General features: G+C 34.9%; 2 protein-coding genes across 2 annotated transcripts in view; both read left to right on the top strand.

The window, feature by feature from the left end:
- Nucleotides 1-24,467, top strand: part of LOC104086825 (uncharacterized) — a 301,759-nt gene that overhangs the window by 114,233 nt on the left and 163,059 nt on the right.
- Nucleotides 9,218-22,529, top strand: LOC104102115 (CLIP-associated protein-like). Its single transcript, XM_009609739.4, has 21 exons — nt 9,218-9,721; nt 12,711-12,866; nt 12,991-13,053; nt 13,249-13,317; nt 13,502-13,667; nt 14,024-14,185; nt 14,354-14,451; nt 15,727-15,801; nt 15,918-15,986; nt 16,076-16,161; nt 16,728-16,845; nt 17,006-17,104; nt 17,222-17,558; nt 17,784-19,537; nt 19,705-19,806; nt 20,029-20,133; nt 20,270-20,344; nt 20,431-20,499; nt 20,588-20,656; nt 21,276-21,377; nt 22,094-22,529. The coding sequence occupies exons 1-21, from the start codon at nt 9,389-9,391 to the stop codon at nt 22,253-22,255; spliced, it is 4,269 nt and encodes a 1,422-aa protein (XP_009608034.1). The 5' UTR covers nt 9,218-9,388; the 3' UTR covers nt 22,256-22,529.

Genomic DNA, 24,467 nt, shown 5'->3' with positions numbered 1-24,467 from the left:
AATTAATGGAGTGAATATGGCATCGTAGAATTCTTATGTTTCATTTTTTGTATGTCAGTTGTTGATTGCTTTATGTATTACTATTTCGTAAAAATTTAACACTATGAAAAAGTAACCTTTTTTAGTTTTAGCTATATTGTAGTACAAATCTTAAAGACACCAAATTTTATAGCTAAACCAACCAAAGGAAATAAATGAGAGAAAAGAAAAATAATGAGATAGGAATTGTTCCATATTAAAGAACAATGCGAAAGAATAGAAGATCATACAAAATTAAGAATCCACAAAATTCTCACTTTTCATATAATCTAAATAACTTTAATAGAATTGCACGCCCAAACATTTTACACCAAACACTCAATTTCCGATACCCCTTCTCCCACATCAGTAAAATATGTGCAATGCAAGTCAATTACAACATTAACCAACAGGAGCAAAATGAAACTATCAGGATAAGATTGAAAATAGCAACAATCACAATTGGAAAATTGTACCAGACAAGTAAATGTATATCAACAACCTTTAGTTTAAAACTAATTGAAACAAAATACCTGGATGCAACAATCCATTTCTGCTTCTAGCTCAACAGAAAAGGACATGACCGTGACAATCGCTAACGTATGAAAACTAAGTCTACGTCAATAAATTAAGGACTTTGTAAACATGCATGGTCATATTTACAAATTATTAACATAGAATTGTATGGCCAGCCAGTTAAATCCTACAGAAAAAAGAAGAAGGGAACAAACAATAACAGAAGTTAGGGAACAAACAATAATCAAATGAAATGATTCATAAATAGAAGGGCAAAAAGGAAGAAGGAAGCAAACAGAAGAAGAAGCTCTGCAACCTGCAAAAAGAAGGAATAAATAATAGAAGCAAATTAAGGCTCCACAACCGATTGCTTAAATAAATTAAATGAAATTTTCAGGTTTACGATTTTGAAACCCCATTTTCGAAGGTAGGATCCAGGCTCAAGGCTTTACCTTCCCCTACAATTTGTCTAATATTATTCAATGTCTTAATAACGTTTGCAGCTAAGACTACCATGATCCTTCATTTATATGAGAAAATTAAAGAGTTTCAATAAAATTAATAGCTTTTGGAACATGAAAAGTTTTGGAAACAAAAGTCTTTTTATCTTCCTCCTTAAATTGTGTAATGTGTTTAGACAAAAAAAATTTAAATAAGATAAACTGTAAGTAAATGAGGAAAAACGAAACAATGAGAAAAAGGATAAAATGCTTTTCTAGTAGCCTTCTAAGAATTGCCAAAAAACAGAACATGAATATTATAGCAACATTCTCTTCATTTGCCCACAATTTCAAATTACTTGAGTATTTGTAAAGATTTTATTAGTTTTAAAGAGCATAATAATGATCGGTAACTGTGGAGACCCAACAATACTATCATGGTAGATGTTATTTATGATAAAGAATTGATCACTTTCTCAAATTATTCGCGCTTTGGGAGAAATGAAGAGAAGTTTGCATCAGTTTTGAAAGAATAATTTAATTTACTTCTATAAATATTTATTATTTATTAGAATGTGAATTTTACTTTTTGGTACATAATTAGTATAGGAATTATAGTGTGTAAAAGAAGGGTAAAATAGTCTTTCAACTTTTGATGGTCATTTTGGTAATTCAGTTTCAACTTTGGAGCTTCCCACTTATAATATAGTATTATAATGATTATTATAACTCGTAAGTGTAGGATCAATAATTCATACTACATCGAATGAATTATATACATGGGAGATGAAGGGGCTTGCCTCATTCGAGATTTTATGCTGAGATTAATTATCCCTATACAATCAATCAAAGAAAGCTAAGTAAACACACCTCACAATGAGGGGCGGATTTATAGCCCAATATATAGGACACATGAACCCAAGGTCTTTCCGCCAAATTAGGTATTTTATGTATATATTTTCTAGAATTGATCTAATATTATCGGCTAGCATCGGTGCTCCAAAGAGGCTAAATGCTACACTTGATTGAATGCTAAGTTATTTACCTAGAGGAACATGGATCAATTCCCACTCAATACTTTATTTTTTATTCTTTCAAGATCCGATTCAGCTTACAATCGCCAAGACTTATAACCTAAGAGGTTGTTTGGTTCAATTGTGGGATAAATAACCAAACATGCAATAAATATAATTTTAAATTGTATCTGAAATTAATATTCTTATACCAATAATTAAAGAGAAAATTTCATAAAACTCTATAGTTTAAAGCCTAATTACCATATGTAGCTATTGTTCAATTATTACCATTCCTTCGCACAACGATTAGAATGATACAAATGTTCAATTACACAAATGATACAACTTGTATCGACTGTATCTTTTTGTGCAGCGAATACAACCAAGGCGAAATACAGAAATATAGAATGCTCTCATTGAGAATTGAACTCAAGACCTCCGCTTGCTAAGCGTGCGCTCTAATCAATTGAGCTACGAGCTTGTTACTCTCTTATTTCAGTTCAAAACAATTGATCTATTGTTTCAGTACTACATGTGCATTGACTAAAAATTTCAAATGTAGCTATAAATGGTAACTTTTTAAAAATAGAGGTATGAATGATATATACAGTGTATATATGTGGTGAATCGCGTAACTTTTCCATAACTAAATGACCCTAAAGGCTCGTTTGGTACGAGGGATAAGGGATAATGAATCTCAGGATTAGATTTGAGATGAATTTATCACACGTTTGGTTGGGATAAAATTACGGTGTAATTAATCTCTAGATTAATTATCTCAAAATTGTAGTGTTATTTTTATCCCTATAGAAAGGTTTGAATAATCCTGAAATAACTTGTTTCCCAGCCAAACGAACCTTTTTTTTTTGTAAGAAACTACTAGATTTCATTCAAACAAAAACTTATTACATAAAGGGAGCTACTTAGGGTGGATCAACAGTAACATCAAGGAAGATTGCCATCCCTGCCTGTTTCCACAGTCGGAACTAGTTGAGACTTGAGATACAAGGGGGTGTGCTAGCAGTATTAGAAGGTGTTGAGTTCAAACGAACCCTAATAGTATTGGTTTGAGTTTCTCATATAACAAGTGTAAGGTTCAATTTTCAGTAAACTTTTTTCTTGGAAAAATTAAAAGAAGTGTTGTAAATAGTATGTGGATGAAGTCCATGTATGAATAGTTTGTGGATGGATTTTCATACTTTATGTCCATCCCTTACATTATTTTACTAGAGTAGTCTTCACTTTTTATATGCCTATAAAAGGCTATGTAAATGGTAGTGGAAAGACACCAAAAAGAAGTGAAATACTCCTTCTTTCTAACTCTGTTTCTTATTTATATTTTATTAAATTATTTTTATTTCATAACATATTATCAGCACGAACCTCTAATTTCATCCTTATCCCCGCTAAGTTGAGTCATAGTATGTATCATTATATTCATTTTGTTTATGGCAGTACATATCATATGCTTATTGTTTGCAGATTACCTATGCGCTTGGGCATCTCAAATAATTTAAGTACATTACAGTGATAACATAACTATTTCCTTCGGTGCTCAACTCTTAGATGGCCTTAAAGTCATCATACTAGCTACCCACTAATAAAACTACTTATAATATTTATGGACTTCCTCGATTAAAACATATCTTTAAGGCATTTTGAAGAACTATGAGAAATGAAGTAACAAGTAATAATTTTACATTGGTTTAATTACTTTATATTTATTGGATTGGAACATATAAATAATGTTAGTCACGTTCAATTCTATAACACACACACATATCAATACTATAAAGTGAAATGAAACAGTATGTTGTTTCCACCTTACGGCCAGAATAAAATGAAATAGTAGGTTGTTTACATGATATAGCTCTATTTTTATTTTTATTTTCCCTTAATCGTTTTGTTTCATTAATTGTTTATTAACATAATTATTTTTCTAACTTATTTATCTTTTATGATTGTTTTCACTATATTAAATTTATCAAAACCTGAATTTGTGTCACTTGACATCACCTGAAAGAACTATTTATCATAGGTCCTTGATGATGAAATTTACCTTGACGCTAAACGTCTCAGTAATACTATTATACAAGGAAATGAAGCATCAAATCAGGATAAAGTGAAGGCCATGATTTTCCTTCGTCATCATCTACACGAAGGGTTAAAAACTGAATATTTATCCGTAAAAGATCCACTTGAATTATGCAATAACTTGAAGGACCGATATGACCACTTAAAACTTACAGTATTACCAAAAGCTCGATACGAGTGGATACATTTAAGATTGCAAGATTTTGAAACCGTAAGTGAGTATAATTCTGCTATTTTCAAAGTAAGTTCTTTGTTAAAATTATGTGAAGACACTATCACAGATGAGGACTTATTGAAAAAAATATTTTTTATTTTTCACGCTTCAAATGTAGTGCTACAACAACAATACCGTGAGAAGGGTTTTAAGAAATATTCTGAGTTAATCACATGCCTACTTGTGGCAGACAAAATAATACTCTATTAATGAAAAATCATGAAGCACATCCCACTGGATTAGCTCCGTTCCGATAAGTGAATGTTGTAGCATCATATGATAAGTTTGAAAGAAAACAAAATAGTTACCGTGGTCGTGGACATGGTCGTAAACGTGAATGTGGCAGGGAAAGAAATAAACATAAGAACAATAAAATTTCTCAAATTAATCCTTCAAAAGATAAAATTAATATGTGTCACTGATGTGCCATGAAAGATCATTGGCCACGTATTTGTCGTACGCCAAATCATTTTGTCAAACTTTATCAAGCCTCCCTCAGAAAGAAAGAAAATAATGTGGAGGCACATTTGACCTTTCAAAATAATGATGATGAAGCAGGTCTCTCAAACAAATATGATTCTAAGGCACATCTTGCATATAAGATGATGAGTTTGGAGGCCTTGCAAATATTACTCATTTAGAAGCTGGAGACTTCTTTGAGGATATTGTCTGAAGAACTAATCATCCTGGGGAATGAGGCTATACTAAAAGTTGTTATTTTTCAGTTTATGTTTGCAACTAGTTTATTTTTCTTAAGTGTATTTCCTAATGCATCACGTGTTGCTAGTTTCTACATTCCTAATATATTTCTTAATGTTCTTTTTTCTGTTAGTCTTTCATATTTCTTATGATGTACTTTTTGCTTTTTTTTATGAAAAATATTAAAAAAAAATCAGTCTTCAATTGGACTCAAGATTAATAAAGACGATATATGTCTTCTGAATAGTGCTACAACATACACTATTTTAAGAGATAAGAAATATTGCTCTTATTTGGTAATAAAAGAAGTCAATGTTAATACAATATCTAGTAGTACAAAATTAATTGAAGGTTCTGGAAGAGCCAATTTATAACTGCCAAGAGGAACAAATTTGGCTATTGATGAAGCACTATATTGTAGTAAATCTCAAAGAAACTTATTAAGTTTTAAAAATATTCGCCAAAATGGATACCATATTGAGACTACAAATGATGAAAAAGATTGAATATCTTCATATTACTACAATAAAATCTGATAAAAAATATGTGCTTGAAATGTTACCTACTCTTTCCTCCGCCTTATATTACACAAGTATTAGCAGGATTAGAACACATGCCGTAATAAACGAGAAATTTACCAATCAAGATAATTTTATTATTTGGCATGACCAGTTGGGCCATCCTGGTTCTACTATGATGCGTAAAATAATTGAGAATTCACATGGACATTCAATGAAGAACCAGAAGATTCTTTAATTTAAGGAATTTTCTTGTGTTGCATGTTCTCAAGGCAAATTAATTATTAGACCATTAACGATTAAAGTTAGGATGGAATCTCCTGCATTTTTGGAACATATACATGGTGATATATATGGGTCCATTCACCGTCCATGTGGACTATTCAGATATTGCATGATTTTGGTAGATGTCTCTACAAGATGGTCACATGTGTGTTTATTATCAACTCGCAATATAGCATTTGCGAGATTGTTGGTTCAAATAATAAAGCTAAGAGCATAATTTTTAGATAATGCAATTAAGAAAATTCGTCTTGATAATGCTAGTTATTTTACATCCCAGGCCTTTAATGATTGTTATATATCAACTAAGATAATAATTGAGTATCTGGTTACTCATGTTCATACTCAAAATGGTCAAGTGAAATCATTGATAAACACCTCCAATTAATTGTTAGACCAATGCTTATAAGAACAAAATTTTCCACTTTAGTATGGGGTCATGCTATTTTGCATGCAGCAACACTTGTGCGGATAACGCCCATAAGTTATCATAAAGTCTCCCCATTACAATTGGCTTTTGGTCAGGAGCTAAATATTTCGCATCTTAGATTCTTTGGTTATTCGATATATATTCCAATTGCTCCACCACAACACATAAAGATGGGTCCCTAAAAAAGGTTGGAGATATATGTTGGGTATGAATCTCCTTCTATTATAAAATATCCGGAGCCTATGACTGGAGATTTATTTACGGCAAGATTTTTTGATTGCCCTTTTGATGAATCAGTATACCCAACATTAAGGAGAGAAAATAAGCAACTGAACAATGAGATTGGAATGCATTATCACTATCTCATTTAGATCCTTGAACAAATTAATGTGAACAAGAGGTTCAAAAGATAATTCATTTGCAAATTATTACAAATCAACTGCCAGATGTATTCACTGACCTACCAAGGGTGACTAAGTCATATATTCCAGCTGCTAGTGCTCCAATTTGAGTTGATATTCCGGAAGGACAATCAATTAAAGCAAACTAGTCTAAGCCGCGCTTGAAACTTGGTAGACCAATCAGTTCTAAAGATAAAAATCCTCGAAGAAGAAAAGGAGCAGATGATCAAAGTGATCATAATACGGAGGTAGTGACTCAAGAAGAGTCCCGAGACATAACAAATGATAAGACTTCAGAGGAGGTCCAGGTACCTGAAAATAGTAAGAATGAAGAGATCTCAATAAGTTATGTCTTAACGGAAAAAAGATGAAACCAAAATAATATTGTTGTTGGTAACATTTTTGTTTATAATATTGCTGTTGAAATAATACAACAAGATGCGGATCTTGAACCAAAATTTGTCGATGAATATAGACAGATAAACGATTGGCCAAAATGGAAAGATGCTATCAGAATTAACTTCACTTGAAAAACATGAAGTCTTTGGACCTATAGTTCGAACACCCGAAGGTATAAAGCAGTGAGGTACAAATGGGTTTTTGTGCAAATACGAAATGATAAAAATGAAGTCGTTAGATTTAAAGCGCGACTTGTGGCACAAGAATTTTCGCAAAGACCTAACATTGATTATATGGAGACATATTCTCTTGTGGTGAATGATATCACATTCAGGTATCTTATAAATCTGGCAGTGTATGAAAAACTTGATATGCGTCTAATGGATGTTGTCACATCTTATTTGTATAGCTCATTAGACAATAATTTTTTTATGAAAACCCCTGAAGGATTTAAAGTGCCCGAAGCATATAAAAGTTTTCGAGAAACTTGTTCAATAACGCTTCAGAAATCCTTATACAGATTGAAACGATAAGGGCGCATGTGATATAATCGCCTGAGTGAGTACCTGTTGAAAGAAGTGTATAAGAATGATCCAATTTGTCCTTATGTCTTTATAAAAAGGTCTCTGGATTTGAATTTGTTATAATTACTGTATATGTTGATGATTTAAATATCATTGGAACTCGTGGGGAGCTTCCAAACGTTGTAGATTGTTTGAACAAAGAGTTTGAAATGAAAGACTTGGAAAGACGAGATTCTGTCCTGGTCTATAAATTGAGTATATGAAAGATGAAATTTTTGTTCATCAGTCAACATACACCGAAAAGATCGTAAAGCGATTCTATATGGATAAAACGCATCCATTGAGTAGCCCGATGGTTGTAAGAACACTTGATATAAATAAATATCCATTCTGAACTCATAAAAATGATGAAGAGCTTATTGGTGCCGAAATACCATATCTTAGTGCAATTTGGGCGTTAATGTATCTTTCCAACAATTCTCGACTAGATATAGCTTTCTTAGCAAGCTTGTTAGCAAGATTTAGTTTTTCCCCAACACAAAGACACTGAAATGGTATTAAGCATATATTTAGATACTTGCAAGGGATCATTGATATGGGTTTATTCTATTCAAATGAATCCAAGTCAGCATTAGTTGGTTATGCAGACGTGGATATTTATCTGATCACATAAAGCTCGATCTCAAACATGCTACTTATTTACATGTAGAGGTACAACCATATCATGACGTTCAACGAAACAGATTACGGTTGCTACTTCTTCAAATCATGCAGAGATAATAGCCATTCATGAAGCAAGTCGAGAATGCGTTTGGTTGAGATCAATAACTCAACACATTCAGGAAACATGTGGTCTTTCTTTGAGAGGAAATATTCCAACAACATTGTATGAAGACAATGTTGCATGTATAGCTCAACTAAAATGTTGATACATTAAAGGAGACAGAACAAAATATATTTCACCAAAATTCTTCTTCACTCATGATCTTCAAAAGAATGGTGAAATAAATGTTCAACAAGTAATAATTTGGCGAATCTGTTTACTAAGGCATTACCAACCTCAACATTTGAGAAGTTAATATACAAGATTAGAATGTGGCTTCTCTGAGACCTTAAGTGATATTTTAATCAGAGGGAGTAAAAATACGCGATGTACTTTTTTTTTTCTTAACTAAGCTTTTGTCCCATTGGATTTTCTTGGTAAGATTTTTAATGATGCAACAAGTAATGCGTATTACAAATAACTCCAATATTTTTTCCTATTAAGCTCTTAATGATGCATATTTTTTTTACATGGCCATCCTAGGGGAAGTATTATAAATAGTATGTGGATGAAGTACATGTATGAATAATTTGTGGATAGATTTTCATACTTTATGTCTATTCCTTACACTATTTTATTATACTAATCTTCATTTTTTATGCTTATAAAAGACTATGTAAATGTGGAAAGACACACACAAAAAAAAATATACTCCTTCTTTCTATCTCTATTTCTTATTTATATTTTACTAAATTACTTTTATTTAGTAAGTAACAGCAACAAATAAAACACACTCCAAAGCCACATATGACAGATCCATAGATATTATATGGAGTAAATTAATATCTTATCTTCCGTTAATCTAGCAACACCCAGTCCCCCACTTAACCCACTCCTCCCCTAAACCCCACCCTGTGTGTTAAATTTTCTTACCACTTCTGTTGCTAACTCATTTTACTCTTCTTTCCATTTTCTTTCTCACTGTCTGCACACTTTCTCAATCCACCATTTTCAATTCCTTCACAGATCTGACCCGTTTAACCAGATCGGAGCCCCGAGTAAAGCCTTCTCCAGATGGAGGCGGCGCTGGAGTTGGCGCGTGCAAAGGACACGAAGTCTCGAATGGCGGGAGTAGAACATCTCCACACACTTCTAGAAGCTTCGCGAAAAACCCTATCGTCTTCCGAAGTCACCTCGCTCGTCGACGTCTGCTTAGATCTCTTAAAAGACAACAATTTTAGGGTTTCTCAAGGCGCACTTATGTCGCTTGCGTCTGCTGCTGTTCTCTCCGGTGAATACTTCAAGCTTCACTTCAATGCGCTCTTGCCAGCTGTTGTCGAACGATTGGGCGATGCAAAACAGCCCGTTAGAGATGCCGCGAGGCGGTTATTGCTTACCTTAATGGAGGTAATTGCATTTCGCATGGTTGCATTACTGGAATTTTGATCAATTTTTTGTTTTGTTTTTACCTTTCTTAACTTTATTCGAATTTATTGAGGTAGAGTTTTTTTTCTTCTGAGGAATTAGCTCTAATAGCTCATCCAACCGCTTAAACTAAAAATAGCCGGCAAATGTGTAATGTATGTATAATTCATGTATAATATGTGTATAACCATATATAATCAGTGTATGTATAATTCATGTATACGCACTAGAAAAAGTAAACGATGAATCTGACATACTATCTGTGTAAAGATCCCTTTTTTGTGGCTGAATTTATGTTAATTTGTGTATATTTTTAAAATACCGGAGTGTATATGAAATTGTGTAATGTTTGGGGATTGTTTAGAGTAATTTACTACTTATTCATTCCAATTTATGTCCGTTTGACTCAGCATCGAGTTTAAGAAAGAAAGAAAGATTTTTGAAACTTGTGGTCTTAAACATGGCATAACATTTGCGTGGCTACAAAACTTTCTAATTAAGGGTAAAATTAGAAGTTTAAAGTTATATTATTTTCAAATATTGAGGTGAAAGTTTTGTTTTTTGGCTGAATTGAGGTTAAATATTTGAAGGAGACCAAAAGTGCTCAAGAGTGTATACTTAAGGGACTATTTTAAACCTCCCCCAAAGATAAGGAAGATTTTGTCATGTTCTTTAACGAAGAGTCGTGTGGCTATAAAAACATTCTCATTAAGGTTAAAATAGGATGTTCAAAGTTAAATTGTTTCTAAATATAGAAATGTGTTGTTCTTTTTTCTTTTATTGAGGTGAAAGTTCTGTTTTTGCCTTAATTGATTTTAATTTGTGTATATTGAAAGACAGGAGTGTATCTGCAAGTTAAATTTAAGCTGAAGAGTATATACTTAAGGGACTGTCTTAAACTTATCCCAAAGATGAGGAATTGATTTAGTGATTTTTGTCATGTTCTTTAACTAAGAAGTGTATCAAAAGATAGTCTGTTTGTTAACTGGAATTTGATCTTCTTTTTGGTTTTATTGAGGTGAAAGTTTTGTTTTTGGCTTAATTGATGTTAATTTGAGTGTGATATTGAAATTAAGGAGTTTATATGCAATTGTATAAATTATAATGTTACAAGGTTGTTTAGAGTAATTTACTATTCCCTCCGTCCTAATTTATGTGGTGCTTTTTGATGGAGCACGGAGTTTAAGGAAGAAAGATATTAAAAATTTGTGTGGTCACAAATTATCTCATTAAGGGTAAAATGAGCATATTATTTTTAAATATAGAAAAGTGTCATTGTTTTTGATAGACAAAAAAAAATCTGCCACATAAGTTGAATCAGAGGGAGTAATTAATAAGGGTGGGTTCAAATGATGGTTGGAATTTCTTTTTTGGCGAACTTTCTTTTGTGAATTGATGTTAATTTGTGTATGTTTATATTATATGAGGGGCTTAAGTGTATGGTATTGAAATACAGGGGTCTATTTGCAATTGAGTCATATTACATAGACATTTAATTAATAGGGGTTGGTTCAATTGCTGCCTTGGAATTTCTTTGTTTTGTTCTATTCTTTTTTTCTTGGTTGGGAGGAAAGAGATTTGGTGGTTGGTATGGTTGTTGAGCTGAAATATGTGAAGAGGAAAAGGATAAGAAAACTGATTCTATGTTCAAAAAAGGAAAACAAATTGTATGTTTCCAAGGAACAGTGCAGTTTTCAAGAACCACAATTTAAGCTGCATTAATACAGTTTCAATCTCAATAGCCTCACTGTCCATATGGAACTTCCCTAGTTATTGGGAACTTTAAGAAAAAAAGAAACAAAAATTTGTATGACTGATTCTTTTCAGTAGTGAAAAATTAATTTAAGATGATCAGAGTAAAAAATTCAAGATATATGTTGTGTATTCATATTCCTCCCATGTGCTCGCACAAACGTGCACAGATGAAAAGAGAGAGAGAGAGAGAACAGTGCCACACACTACAGTTGATTCTTCTATAATTTGGAATGTTAATATCATAGTAATTACCAGTTTTGAGACATATCACCTTTCTTGATCATATGACCAACTCTAAATGATCTGTAATGCAAACAAACCTTTTCAAAATTATCATATATGTTCTCATAATGGAAAAAACTAATGTTGTATGTGTAATACAACAACAATAATGACATACTCAATGTAATTCCACAAGTGGGGTCTGGGGAGCGTAGAGAGTACGTAACCTTACCCTACCTTGTGCAGGTAAAGAGATTGTTTCCGATAGAGCAAGCATGCATAATCACAACAGTATAGAGAAAAGATATGCAACAGTGAAAAAGTTAAAGAAGCAGTAACAACAACAAGATAATAGTAAAACCGAAAACACAACATTGTCAGATAGTAATAAAAATCTAACAATATGGAAATACGAGAATGACACCACCACCACTACTACTACTGGGATGACGGGATGTATGTGTGCCTTATCAAAAAAATGTTTGTATGTGTAAATACATTTTTTCTCCAACTAAAGTACTTCACACCTTGAGGGGATTTTTGGACCACTAGTTCATTTATTTATTTGTTTTTTTCTTCCGAGTTTTGCTGTGAAATATACTTAGTAATGAGAAATTCAAACAATTACTCCCTCTATCCCAATTTATGTGGTGATGTTTGATTAGGCACGGAGTTTAAGAAAAAATACTTTTGAAACTTGTGGTTTTAAAACAAGATTGAGAAATTTTTGTGGCCATAAATCATGTCATTAAGGTAAAATGAGAAGTTTAAAGTTAAATTGTTCCTAAATAAGGAAGTATGACATTCTTTTGGGACATACTAAAAAGAGAAGCATGACGCATAAATTGGGACAAAGGGAGTATTAGATATTTCGTCACTCGTATGTTAGTTACACGAGCATCACAAATCATTTAATCTCTTCTTTCTAATTTTTTTGGTATGATGAGGGTAAAAAACTAGAAAATGATTTGGTTGATTGTTATATTCTCACCAGGTTTCTTCACCAACAATTATAGTTGAGAGAGCTGGGTCTTGTGCTTGGATGCACAAAAGCTTTAAAGTTCGAGAAGAATTTGCTCGTACTCTTACATCGGCAATTGGTCTTTTTGCATCGACCGAGCTGCCCCTTCAACGGGCTATTCTTCCTCCTGTATGTTAATAGATATATTTATTTTAATATCATTTACTAGCACATATATAGCTAAACATGTGATGGGTTTTCATTTGTAAATAAAAAAGTTCTAAACATACTTTTTCTTTGCTGCTATCTTCAGATTTTGCAAATGTTGAATGATCCTAATCATGGAGTAAGGGAAGCAGCCATATCATGTATTGAGGTAGTTAAACTGATATCTTTTTTCAATTTCCTGTGTTTGGTCAAACTGCTTTTCTTAATTAGTCTTCAGTGCCTTGACAAACCAATTATTATGTCGTTGACAGGCTACTCTTCCTTTCCCGAAAGAAAGAAACCTAGACTACTCTTTCCATTTTCTTTTGTTTGATAATTATCTCCCCATATTTCCTGTTTGCAGGAGATGTATTCAGAGATTGGACCCCAGTTCCGCGATGAGCTTCAGCGCCATCATCTTCCTTCCATGTTGGTAAGCCTTTAGCTTTAGATGATCTCATTCTAGCAAATAGATTCTTTTCTTGAACATCCTGCATGGTGCGTGGTAAACTGAGTTTTCTTCCAACTTTAGCTTGTGCTTTACTTGGTCAATAGAAGGTGATGTGGTAAACAAAAGGTCTGCTCAATGTTTGTTTTGACTTGTTTACTGACTGCAGCTAAAAGATATTAATGCCAGACTTGAGAAGATTGAGCCTAAAAGTCGATCTACTGATGGAATCTCAAGTAATTATTCAGCTGGTGAGGTGAGATCTGCTAGCCTTAATTCCAAGAAAAGCAGTCCTAAGGCAAAGCGTTCAACAAGAGAGGTGTCTCTCTTTGGAGGTATGTATATGCACTATTATCACAATTAAACTTTTATGTCATGTTAAGCTTATTTTAGCATCCAGTTACCATGTTATTGGACTAAATGTTTCCAAGATTGCGTTAGTTGGCCTTCATTGTTGTTTGTTGTTTGCATGTCCTATGTGCATGTGCAGCAGGTTCATGAGCATAGAAAAATGTTCTCCTTGTTATGAGATTGTGAGATTATTTGTCTGTGAGCAATTTTTGCGACAAATGGTAATTTGAGCAAAAAAATGGTACAGAAGGGAGACATTATGCAATCAAATAATGCAAACGGATAGTCTATGGTTTTTACATGTTAATATGATTTTAGTTTGATCTCTGTTCTTGTGCAGGGGATAGTGATATTACAGAAAAGCCTGTCGATCCAATTAAAGTGTATTCAGAAAAGGAACTGATAAGGGAATTCGAGAATATTGCCTCTACCCTTGTACCAGAGAAAGATTGGTCTATCCGTATTGCCGCTATGCAGAGAGTTGAAGCACTTGTTATTGGAGGTATTTTACCAGCTTTGCACTTTCACATAATGACCTTTCCCTTCCTTTGTTGAAATAATGTGTAACACTTCCATATGTTCTTATAGTGGCATCTTCTTATGTTGTGTCCTTATGTGCTTAAGACAGTGCAGTTGGTAATGCATGTTATCTTTTATTCTGTTCCATTAGGTGCAGCTGATTATCCTTGTTTTCGTGGACTTCTAAAGCAACTTGTTGGCCCTTTGAGCACACAGTTATCTGATAGGAGATCCAGCATAATAAAACAGGTTTGATTTCATAACACTGGCTACTTCTTTATGTTGTCATATATTATGCTTGTCTGCCTATGAGATACTTTTTCTGAGATGTGCCCTATGAGATACTTTTTCTGATAAGTATGTGTCCTATGAGATACTTGTTCTTTTTATTTCTAGTTTACTGAACTATGCTGTGCCACATTTATTAGCCTGACTTTCATTTACCATGATGCACCTGTCTGAAATGTGTTGGGGTTACCTCCTTATGGACCGGTCAGATACAATGAAAACCTAGTAGAAGTTGATTTTATATTCCTATTCCCGTATCCTAGTCCATTAATATAGCCGCTAATGGCTTACTAAAATAAAAGAAATACCCTGCTAATGCCTTGTATATCACAGGAATTTGTCATTTCAGTTGCTTCTTTTGTTTTTCAGAAATAATACTCTAAAAGCTGTATTCTTAGTTTAATATGTGAGACATCTCAATTATGCAGAGAGCACCTCCAAGTTGATGTAAATGCAGAGAGCACCTAAGCTGAAAATTGGGTTTATATAATCCTTTCCTCCTTTCAGTTTGAAACCGGAATTCTTTAAACAGTTATGATCAAATAAGTCGGAGCATGACACCTGATTCATTTAATTGAGCACTGTTAAGTCAATATGAACATGGTATTGAAGTTTCTTTTAGCATGTGTTGCTCTATGTGGCCAACACTGATTACGGTCTAGTTCCATCCTTTCGGTTCTGTTCTAGGAAGTACTTGCACATTTACAGAGGCCTCAAAGGAGTCAAAGAGACTCTCCCCTTTCTTTTTTTGTTGCATTTATCCAGGGGCTAGGGCTACACCTAGGCATGCAAGGGCTACATCTCTAATGCATTTTGACTACATTTCTTGTCTCAGATAGAAAGAGCAGTAAATTTTCAGTGAGATTTGGGAATCCAATTTAGTGAAAAATGAAAAAAGGATCTGATAAAAGTAAAGTGGAGTAGACAACTAGACATTCTACTTTGGTCGTTATTGAGTAGAAAGGTGAAAAAAAAGAGGAAGTGTGAGTACTGTGTAAGTTTCTCAAGTTTGTCGTCAATATAGATGCATATACACCTGCATGTTTTTACCATGCAGGCAAGGTGCTTGTTTAACTGCATGCTTTTGCTTATTGGTGATGGATTAGCTTAAACTTCCGTTTCATTCTCGATTGCTGTGCATCGACATTTACAATGTTCCGAGTTCTTACTTATTCAAGAAAAGTTCTGAGTTCTGACACTCATGAAGGCTAATCCAATGTCTTATGTGAATGGTAGGCATGTCACTTACTGAACTTCTTATCAAAAGAGCTGTTGGGAGATTTTGAGGCATGTGCTGAGATGTTCATTCCGGTGAGAACAAGTTATATAGTTATCCATGTGCTTATACTTCTTATCATTTTATTAGGGAGAAAGGATTACATTTGCTCTAACTTGCGCAAGGTTATGACATCCTCATTGAACTTCAGGTTCTTTTCAAGCTTGTTGTGATAACTGTTCTTGTAATTGCAGAATCTGCTGATAACTGCATAAAGACGGTAATGCTTTATGTGATTCTTGAATCTGTTTTCTGGCTCGTACCTACAGTATCTATCAATCATTTGTTTTTTTTTTCTTTCCGTTTCAGATGTTGCGCAACTGCAAAGTTGGTCGAGCACTTCCTCGTATAGCTGATTCTGCAAAGAATGACAGAAATGCAGTACTTCGTGCAAGGTTTGATACTACTTCTAGCTGACAGATCTTAATTTTGTATTTAATTTCCCCCTAAGGGCGTGGTCTAGTGGTCAATGAAGTGGGTTGAGAACCATGAGGTCTCAGATTCAAAATCTCAGCCGAGGCAAAAACACTAGGTGATTTCCTTGCATCTGTCCAATCCTTGGTGGATAGAGTTACCTCGTACCTCGGAGGTAGCAGGTATCCCGTGGAATTAGTCGAGGTGTGCGTCAGTGTTGTCAAAGGCGCGCTTAAAGCGCGCTTAAGCCCTGAAAGCGAGGCTCAAAACATGTTGAGCGCTTATAATTATTCATGCTTATAATTATTGTTCTTAGACTACATATGCATATTTTTACTTTTTCCAGTTGTGCCCTTTTTCATTAAAGCCCATGCTTTATTTGCGCTTTGCGCTTAAAGCCCCAGAGGACCTTAGAACTTTTTTGCGCTTTTCGCCTTTGATAACACTGGCGCGTGTAAGATGACCCGGACACCACGGTTATAAAAAAATGATTTTGTATTTAATTCTCTAAAGTGCTATTCCATCTTCTGATTATGTTCGACGACAGATGCTGTGAGTATGCACTTCTGATCCTTGAACATTGGCCTGATGCATCTGAGGTACAACGTTCAGCTGAGCTTTATGAAGACCTTATAAAATGTTGTGTCGCTGATGCAATGAGTGAGGTATGCATGTTAAACTCTGAGTATCATATTTTTACAGATTTTGCATAATTATCTGCATGTATACCTTGCGTTTGCATCACCCATCTCCCCCCGCTCCAACCCCTCAACTTGGATTCAAGATCTCTTGTTGGCAATTCTTATCACTTAGCTTTAACAACAGGTACGATCAACTGCAAGAACTTTGTACAGAATGTTTGCAAGAACTTGGCCAGAACGTTCTAGGCGTTTGTTTATGTCCTTTGATCCTGCTATCCAAAGGGTACTGTCTTTTCTCTTCTAAATTGCTCCCAGCATCCTTCCAGGGCAGATGATTGTCATATACTCCAGATCAGTCTTCAAAGGCGATGTTGTGGACTAAAGTTGATCTTTTTTGCAGATCATAAATGAGGAAGATGGTGGTATTCATAAACGACATGCTTCTCCCTCTGTTCGAGAAAGGAGTTCACAGTTCTCACTTGCTTCTCAAACATCTGCTTCTTCACATCTACCTGGTTATGGAACGTCTGCAATAGTTGCCATGGATAGAAGTGCTAATTTGTCTTCAGGGACGTCCTTGTCCTCTGGGCTGCTTTTGCCACAAGCAAAGCCTGTGGGAGTGGAACGTAGCCTGGAAAGTGTACTTCATGCTAGTAAACAGAAAGTTTCTGCTATAGAAAACCTGCTCAAAGGGCTAGATGTATCTGAGAAAAGTCGCTCCTCTAGTTTGGATCTAGGTGATTGTTTCCTCTTCCATTATTCTTCTGCATCCTGAAACTTGATGTGTTTAAGTAATTACTGATTTGATGAAGAAAAGCTTGATGTGTTTAATTAATTGACACAGTGAAAGGTCATCTGCATGCAGTTTGATGATTCTGCTAAAAATAAATTTGAACTACTGCTGTAACTTTTGAGTTTTTATTGAACAGCTTAAAATGTTCTTATATTGTCCCCTAGTGCAGGAGTTGACCCGCCCTCATCCCGTGATCCACCGTTCCCTCTTGCTGTTCCTGCATCAACTAGTCTTACTAATGCTTTACTGGTTGATGCACCATCTGCTATGACTAAAGGAAATAATCGCAGTGGTGGGTTGGTTTTGTCTGATATCATCACTCAGATCCAGGCCTCAAAGGATTCAGCTAAAGCATCATATCGAAGTAGTACGGATCATGAGTCTTTTTCTGCACTCAACTCCTACACTGCAAGAAGAGCTTCTGAGAAACCACAGGATAGAGGACTTGTTGAAGAGAATGCTGAGCTGAGAGACATTAGGCGGTTTATGAACTCTCGTGCTGACAGACAATACTTAGAGACACCGTACAGAGATACTAACTTTAGGGACTCCCATAATAATCATGTTCCCAATTTTCAACGTCCTCTCTTAAAAAAGAATGCAGCAGGAAGAATGTCAGCTAGCAGGAGGAGGAGCTTTGATGACAGTCAGCTTCCACTAGGAGATGTATCTAGTTATGTGGATGGTCCAGCTTCACTAAATGATGCATTAAGTGAGGGTCTCAGTTCTACTTCAGATTGGAAAGCCAGGGTTGCTGCATTCAGCTATCTCCGGTCTTTGCTACAGCAGGGCCCTAGAGGTATTCAAGAAACAACTCAGAGTTTTGAGAAGGTTATGAAATTGTTTTTCCAGCATCTTGATGATCCCCATCATAAGGTCGCACAGGCAGCACTTTCAACCCTTGCAGATCTTATTCCTGCTTGCAGAAAGCCATTTGAAAGTTATGTAGAGAGGATCTTGCCACATGTTTTCTCACGGTTAATTGATCCCAAGGAATTGGTGAGGCAGCCCTGCTCAACTACCCTTGAAATAGTTAGCAAGACATATGGGATAGATACCCTTTTGCCAGCTTTGCTCCGTTCATTAGATGAACAGCGGTCCCCAAAGGCTAAACTCGCAGTAATTGAGTTTGCAATTGGCTCATTTAACAAGCATCCTTCAAATTCTGAAGGTGCTGCTAACATTGGCATCCTCAAGTTATGGCTTGCTAAGTTGACACCATTGATCCATGATAAGAATACCAAACTGAAAGAAGCAGCTATTTCGTGCATTATATCAATGTACACACACTTCGACTCGACAGCAGTTCTCAATTTCATTCTTAGCTTATCGGTTGAAGAACAAAATTCCTTAAGACGGGCTCTTAAAAAGTGCACGCCTCGTATAGAAGTGGATTTGATGAATTTCCTGCAGAGCAAGAAAGATAGACAACGTTCCAAGTCTTCTTATGATCCATCTGATGTTGTTGGAACATCATCTGAAGAGGGATATATTGGCACTTCAACGAAGAGTAATCTATTTGGAAGGTATTCTGGGGGTGCAGTTGATTCTGATAGCATCAGAAAGTGGAATTCTCTTCAAGACCCAACCTATATGACTAGATCTACTGGTCAGTTGTCTGATGGTACTCAGGACTTCTATTGTGGTGTGGAAACTGGTTCCAACACTGATCCTACTGTTTCAAAAGCCAAGGATTTGAAATTTGGGGCCCTTTCCACAAGTGAGAATAACGCATTATGGACATTGGAAAGCAAGGATAACAGCTCAAACATAGAACAGACCTCCATTCCTCATCTGGACGGCAATGAGCTAGTTGATAATGGATCTTCATCTAATCTGGGGCCTAATCACCTAAAACTCTCTGCTCTCAAGATAAATTCAACTCTAGAAACTGGACCAAGCATCCCTCATATTCTTCACTTGGTGAGTTTTTTTTTGTGTGGTCCATCTGTGCAGGTTGTGCTATATTGTCACGTTTTACTTCCATCATGAAGAATCTTTTAGATGATTTCTCAAGTCTAATTTTGTAATAATTAGAGGATAAAAACCTTCAGTATTCTTACGCTGCTTTATCTTCCACTTTTGGGTAGATTTGCAATGGTAATGATGGAAGTCCTTCTGCTAACAAGCGTGATGCACTTGAACAATTGGTCGAAGCTTCTGTTGCTAATGATCAATCCATCTGGAGCAAGGTATATTTGCCATTGAAATCTGTTGATATTTAGTCAATTAATATTGATTTTCGGATTCTTATGCAAGACCCAGGATCATAGTCTAATTCACTGCTTTTCTGTCTAGTAGTCGAATCACATTCCAAATGGTTGGAGCTTAATTTGTGTTCCTTTGGATTAGTACTCTAATAAAAGTAAAAAAGGATATGGATTTCATGACATGTCATCTTTTGTTTTGTGCAGTACTTCAATCAGATATTAACTGCTGTGCTTGAGGTGTTAGATGATTCTGAGTCATTGACAAGGGAACTTGCCCTATCTCTGATTCTTGAAATGCTGAAGAATCAGGTATGTTGGCTGTCTTTTCAGTGGTCACTTGTGGAATTCCATCCCCTTTGATCCTCCCTTTTCTAAATTAAGAGGAGCAGTTGTCTTCTACACATATCTTACCTTTTCTCTTTCCATTATCAATCTGTTGTTCCAGAAAAATGCTATGGAGGACTCAGTTGAGATCATAATTGAAAAGCTGCTCCACGTGACCAAGGATGATGTTGCAAAAGTAAACTTCCGCTTGGGCTTGGCTGAAAATATTGTATTATAACTTTTCGTTTCCCTCTTTGCTTAATGTGTTGTAACATCATTTAGGTTGCGAATGAAGCCGAGAATTGTTTAACTACAATTTTGTCCCAGTACGACCCGTTCAGATGCTTAAGTGTAAGTGCTGGATTGTACTGAGTGAATTACTACTTTCCTTTGATCATGAGCTGGTCGTTCTTGCATTGTCTTATAGTTGGTATTGCAGGTTATTGTTCCTTTGCTTGTCACCGAAGACGAGAAGACTCTTGTAACTTGTATAAATTCGTTGACAAAGGTGATCATTGATTAAGTTTGTTTCAATTCGTCCAACTAGCTTAATTTGGTGTTTCTTGGCTACATTAAGTTTGCTCTCTTTTTTATCAATTCATCCTTTTTTTCCAGTTTCTTATGTTGTGCTTAGAGTTGAAATCATCCATACATGTACTGTTGTGGGGGGGGGGGGGGGGCAAGGGCTATGTTTTGTTGGCGGCATTCTGTACTACTTTAGACTATCTTGTTGAAATCCAGTCAAAGGAGGAAATTTTCAGTTTTTTTCCTTCTTTGCAATGACATGGGCCATTCAGCATTTACCTCGTCCCTAGCAGTTATGACTTTGTCCTTGTTCTTTGAAGCAATGTAACAGATTATACTAAAGTTTTCATCTTATTATGCAACTTTTAGTTCTAAGCACATGTGACTAACTCATGCGGTGGTACCATCATGACTTTACAAGATTTGTTTACTAGGATGTAGTGATTAGTAAAATTATTGGTTTGAAGAGTTTTTAGTGTCAAGGTATAATTGCACCTTGGGGTCTTATTTTGTCATAGAGGAAGTTATGTTTTTCGCTAATATATGCAAGCTCGGAATGCTATCATTGGTTTCTAATGTGGATTTCTTGTCTCTTTTTTCAGCTTGTTGGGAGGCTCTCCCAGGAGGAATTGATGTCTCAGCTACCTTCATTCTTGCCTTCCCTGTTTGATGCTTTTGGAAACCAGAGTGCTGATGTCCGCAAGGTGAAATTCACTGTTTTCCTGTGTTTTTCAGCTGTTGTGTTCAGAGAAGCCGAATGGAGTAGCAGAATTAAAGATATTCAGTAATTATTCATCTGCTTCATCGTAGTTTGAAAAGAAAGTAGGAAATGATGCACTCGAGGGTGTGGCCTAGTAGTCAATGAAGTGGGAGGAGAACCATGAGATATCAGGTTCACTAGGTAATTTCTTCCCCATCTGCCCAAGCCTTGATGGGCAGAGTTAGCCGGTACCCTGTGCTGGTGGGAAGTGGCAGGTACCCGGTGGAATATCGAGGTGCGCGCAAGCTGGCGTAGGAAATGATATGTAGCTTCTGTAGTATGTCGCTATGTGCATATCTTGCTGGTTTTCTTTACATTGTGGAGAACTGGAGATAACTAGATAGCCTGCAGGGATACTCCTCTACCTATCAGTTTGCCCTTAATGTATGATAGGTTGCAGGTTGGTGTAAAGAATAGCAAAAGCAATTCCGTTTGAGGGTTGTCCTGCATACCTAGACTAGAATTAGGGATTCAAACCTAGTAAATAAAAATTGGAATGAATCCTCATGAAGCACTTAAAAATAATTTTTGTACTGAATTTCATTTTAGTTGTATATATGTGATTTTCAAACCACGTCTAGACCAAAAGTATTTTCACGGTTGTAGTTTTACGTCTCCTCTAGCTATATTTTGACATACGTAATTTTTCTTGGGTGGCAGACTGTTGTTTTCTGTTTGGTTGACATATACATCATGCTGGGCAAAGCATTTATGCCATACTTGGAAGGGCTGAACAGCACGCAGTTACGATTGGTGACCATTTATGCAAATCGAATATCACAGGCCAGAACTGGTACTCCTGTAGAGGCAAGCCAAAGTTAGCTGGTGTAGCTTTTTGGGGATTTATTGTAGGTTGATGTGTGTAGTTGAATTTTGTGATTCAATATTTGATGTCTCTTGTATATCTGTGTGAATGTGTGTAATTTTTTGGTGGGTGAGGTTGTATTCTTTTTATATTTTTCCTTTTCTTCTTTTTTTCTTTTCACTTAATTGGCTGGGGAGTTGAAGGAGAGTGGTTTGGGAACAAATGTGATATTGTACAATGGTGAACTTTGTGCTCATGGTGAAATGAACAGTTTTTGGAAGATTGTTTATACATTGGAGTAAATCATTGTAACCTGAAACAATAGAAGTTCTCAGCTCTTATTTAGTTTGTTATTACTCCCTTCGTTCACTTTTACTTGTCCTTTGGACTTTTCACATCCCTTAAAAAATACTAATAAATATAGTATGTAGTTTACCATATAACCCCTAATAATGATAGTCTTTCAAAAAGTTTTGGAAAATAAGTTTGAAAATGAGTAATTAATGATAAGGGTTAAACAAGAAAAAAAGATTGTCTTTCTCTTAATTTAGTATAGTGGACAAGTGAAAGTGAAAATGTATTTTTAGGAGGGAGTATTACTTAAGATAAATCATGTAGTCGTATTTACGATGGCACAAAGCGACTGTTGAGCATAGTAAATATGAACAATTTCGCTATTTCTTAGATTTAATATTAGTCAAAAAATTGCGTGGCATGTCCCCAATGAGAATGCTCTTGGCTGATGTCCCCTTAATTGGTGGTATTTGATAAATAAACTCTGCCTCTTTTTCTTGTCTGCCTTGTGAGAGATTTGTTCATTTAGCTCTTTTTCCATCTCTTCTTCTTCACAAAGAGCATTGTAATTCTTCAATTTTGGAAGCTTAAAATTATTGTTTGTGTTGGAAATTCGAAGCTAGTGGTTAAAATTATTTTTGTGTTAGATTATTTATGCTTAAATTTTTAGTTTGAACATTGATTTAGTTATTTGCTTTAAAAATCTCAAAATTGTATTGCTGGTTCTGAGTAAATGTTGAAAAAGATGAACTAGGTCTTCTTGATTTGGTGTTAGTTAATTAAATTGGTGATTGGGGATAGTTTGCCTTGGCATTTGGAGTTTTTATTTCAAATTTGAGAGTGGTTTGATCAAAATTGAAATTGCAGATTGGAAGAACATTTTGTTGAACAACACCAAAAAATTATGCCAATCAGGTAAGTTTTAATAAATAATTTAACAGATAAATCGAATGCAGATAGCACAAAGTCACATTAATCTGGTAGAGTTTGATGAACATTGAACAAACACAAAATCATACCAATCGGGTAGGCCTAGATGAACAATTTAACAAATAGGTCGATTGCAGATAACGCAAAGTTACGTCAATCTACTGGAGTTTATAAACAATTGAACAAGTATAAATTCATGCCAATTGAATAAAGTTTGTGAACAATCTATCTATGTATTAATATAAAGCGGGGGAAAAGGAAGGTGATGTGGCTTTCTCGTACAGTAGGATTCCTACTTATCTTTTTTGTCATTGTTTTTGCCTTTTATGCCATTTTGGTTTATTTATTTTATTTTTTAAAAGTTTATAAGTGTATGAAAATGCATTAAAAGGTGCGACTTTACAAAACAACCGTTTTGACACCTTTTAGCTTCTAAAAAATGGTTGACCTTTCAATTACCAAGAAACGGTTCATTTTTTAGAATTATTAATACCTTTCCTTGGTTCCGAGAACATGTAGGTACGCAAAGCACACTAACCAAATATTGTAACAATGAAGGAGAATGGAAGAGGAATAGATAGGTGCTGACGGATCTTCGAATACCATACTTTTACATATTGTGTTTTTTTTCTCCTCCCGGATTCTTATTGTTCACTTGACTTGATGACTTCTATGAGTATTTCTTTAAACAAATTTATTTAGAACTGACACCGGTAATTTATTCCAGGTAATAGGTTTGGCTCTCACATATATGCATTTATCTCCTATAATTTTGATGATCTATCTTCTCCATTTTGCTTTTCTTTAACTATACTGCACATTTTAAAAAAAAAACTTTCTTCTTTTACTAACGTTTGTGAACTTTTTGCATGGGCCGAGGTTCTTTAAGTATATTCTTTAGAAAATATTCAAAATAGAAGGAAGTTAGTCCTTGGTATATCAAATTCTTCAAACTAATGAATAAGTTGGGATTACGACATCTTATTTACTTATGCAAAAAGTTTT

The sequence above is a fragment of the Nicotiana tomentosiformis genome, chromosome 2 (genome assembly GCF_000390325.3).
Source record: "Nicotiana tomentosiformis chromosome 2, ASM39032v3, whole genome shotgun sequence".
Taxonomy (NCBI): Eukaryota; Viridiplantae; Streptophyta; class Magnoliopsida; order Solanales; family Solanaceae; genus Nicotiana; species Nicotiana tomentosiformis.
The sequence above is the reverse complement of the archived record's forward strand: the minus strand, read 5'-3'. Positions and strand labels throughout refer to the sequence as shown.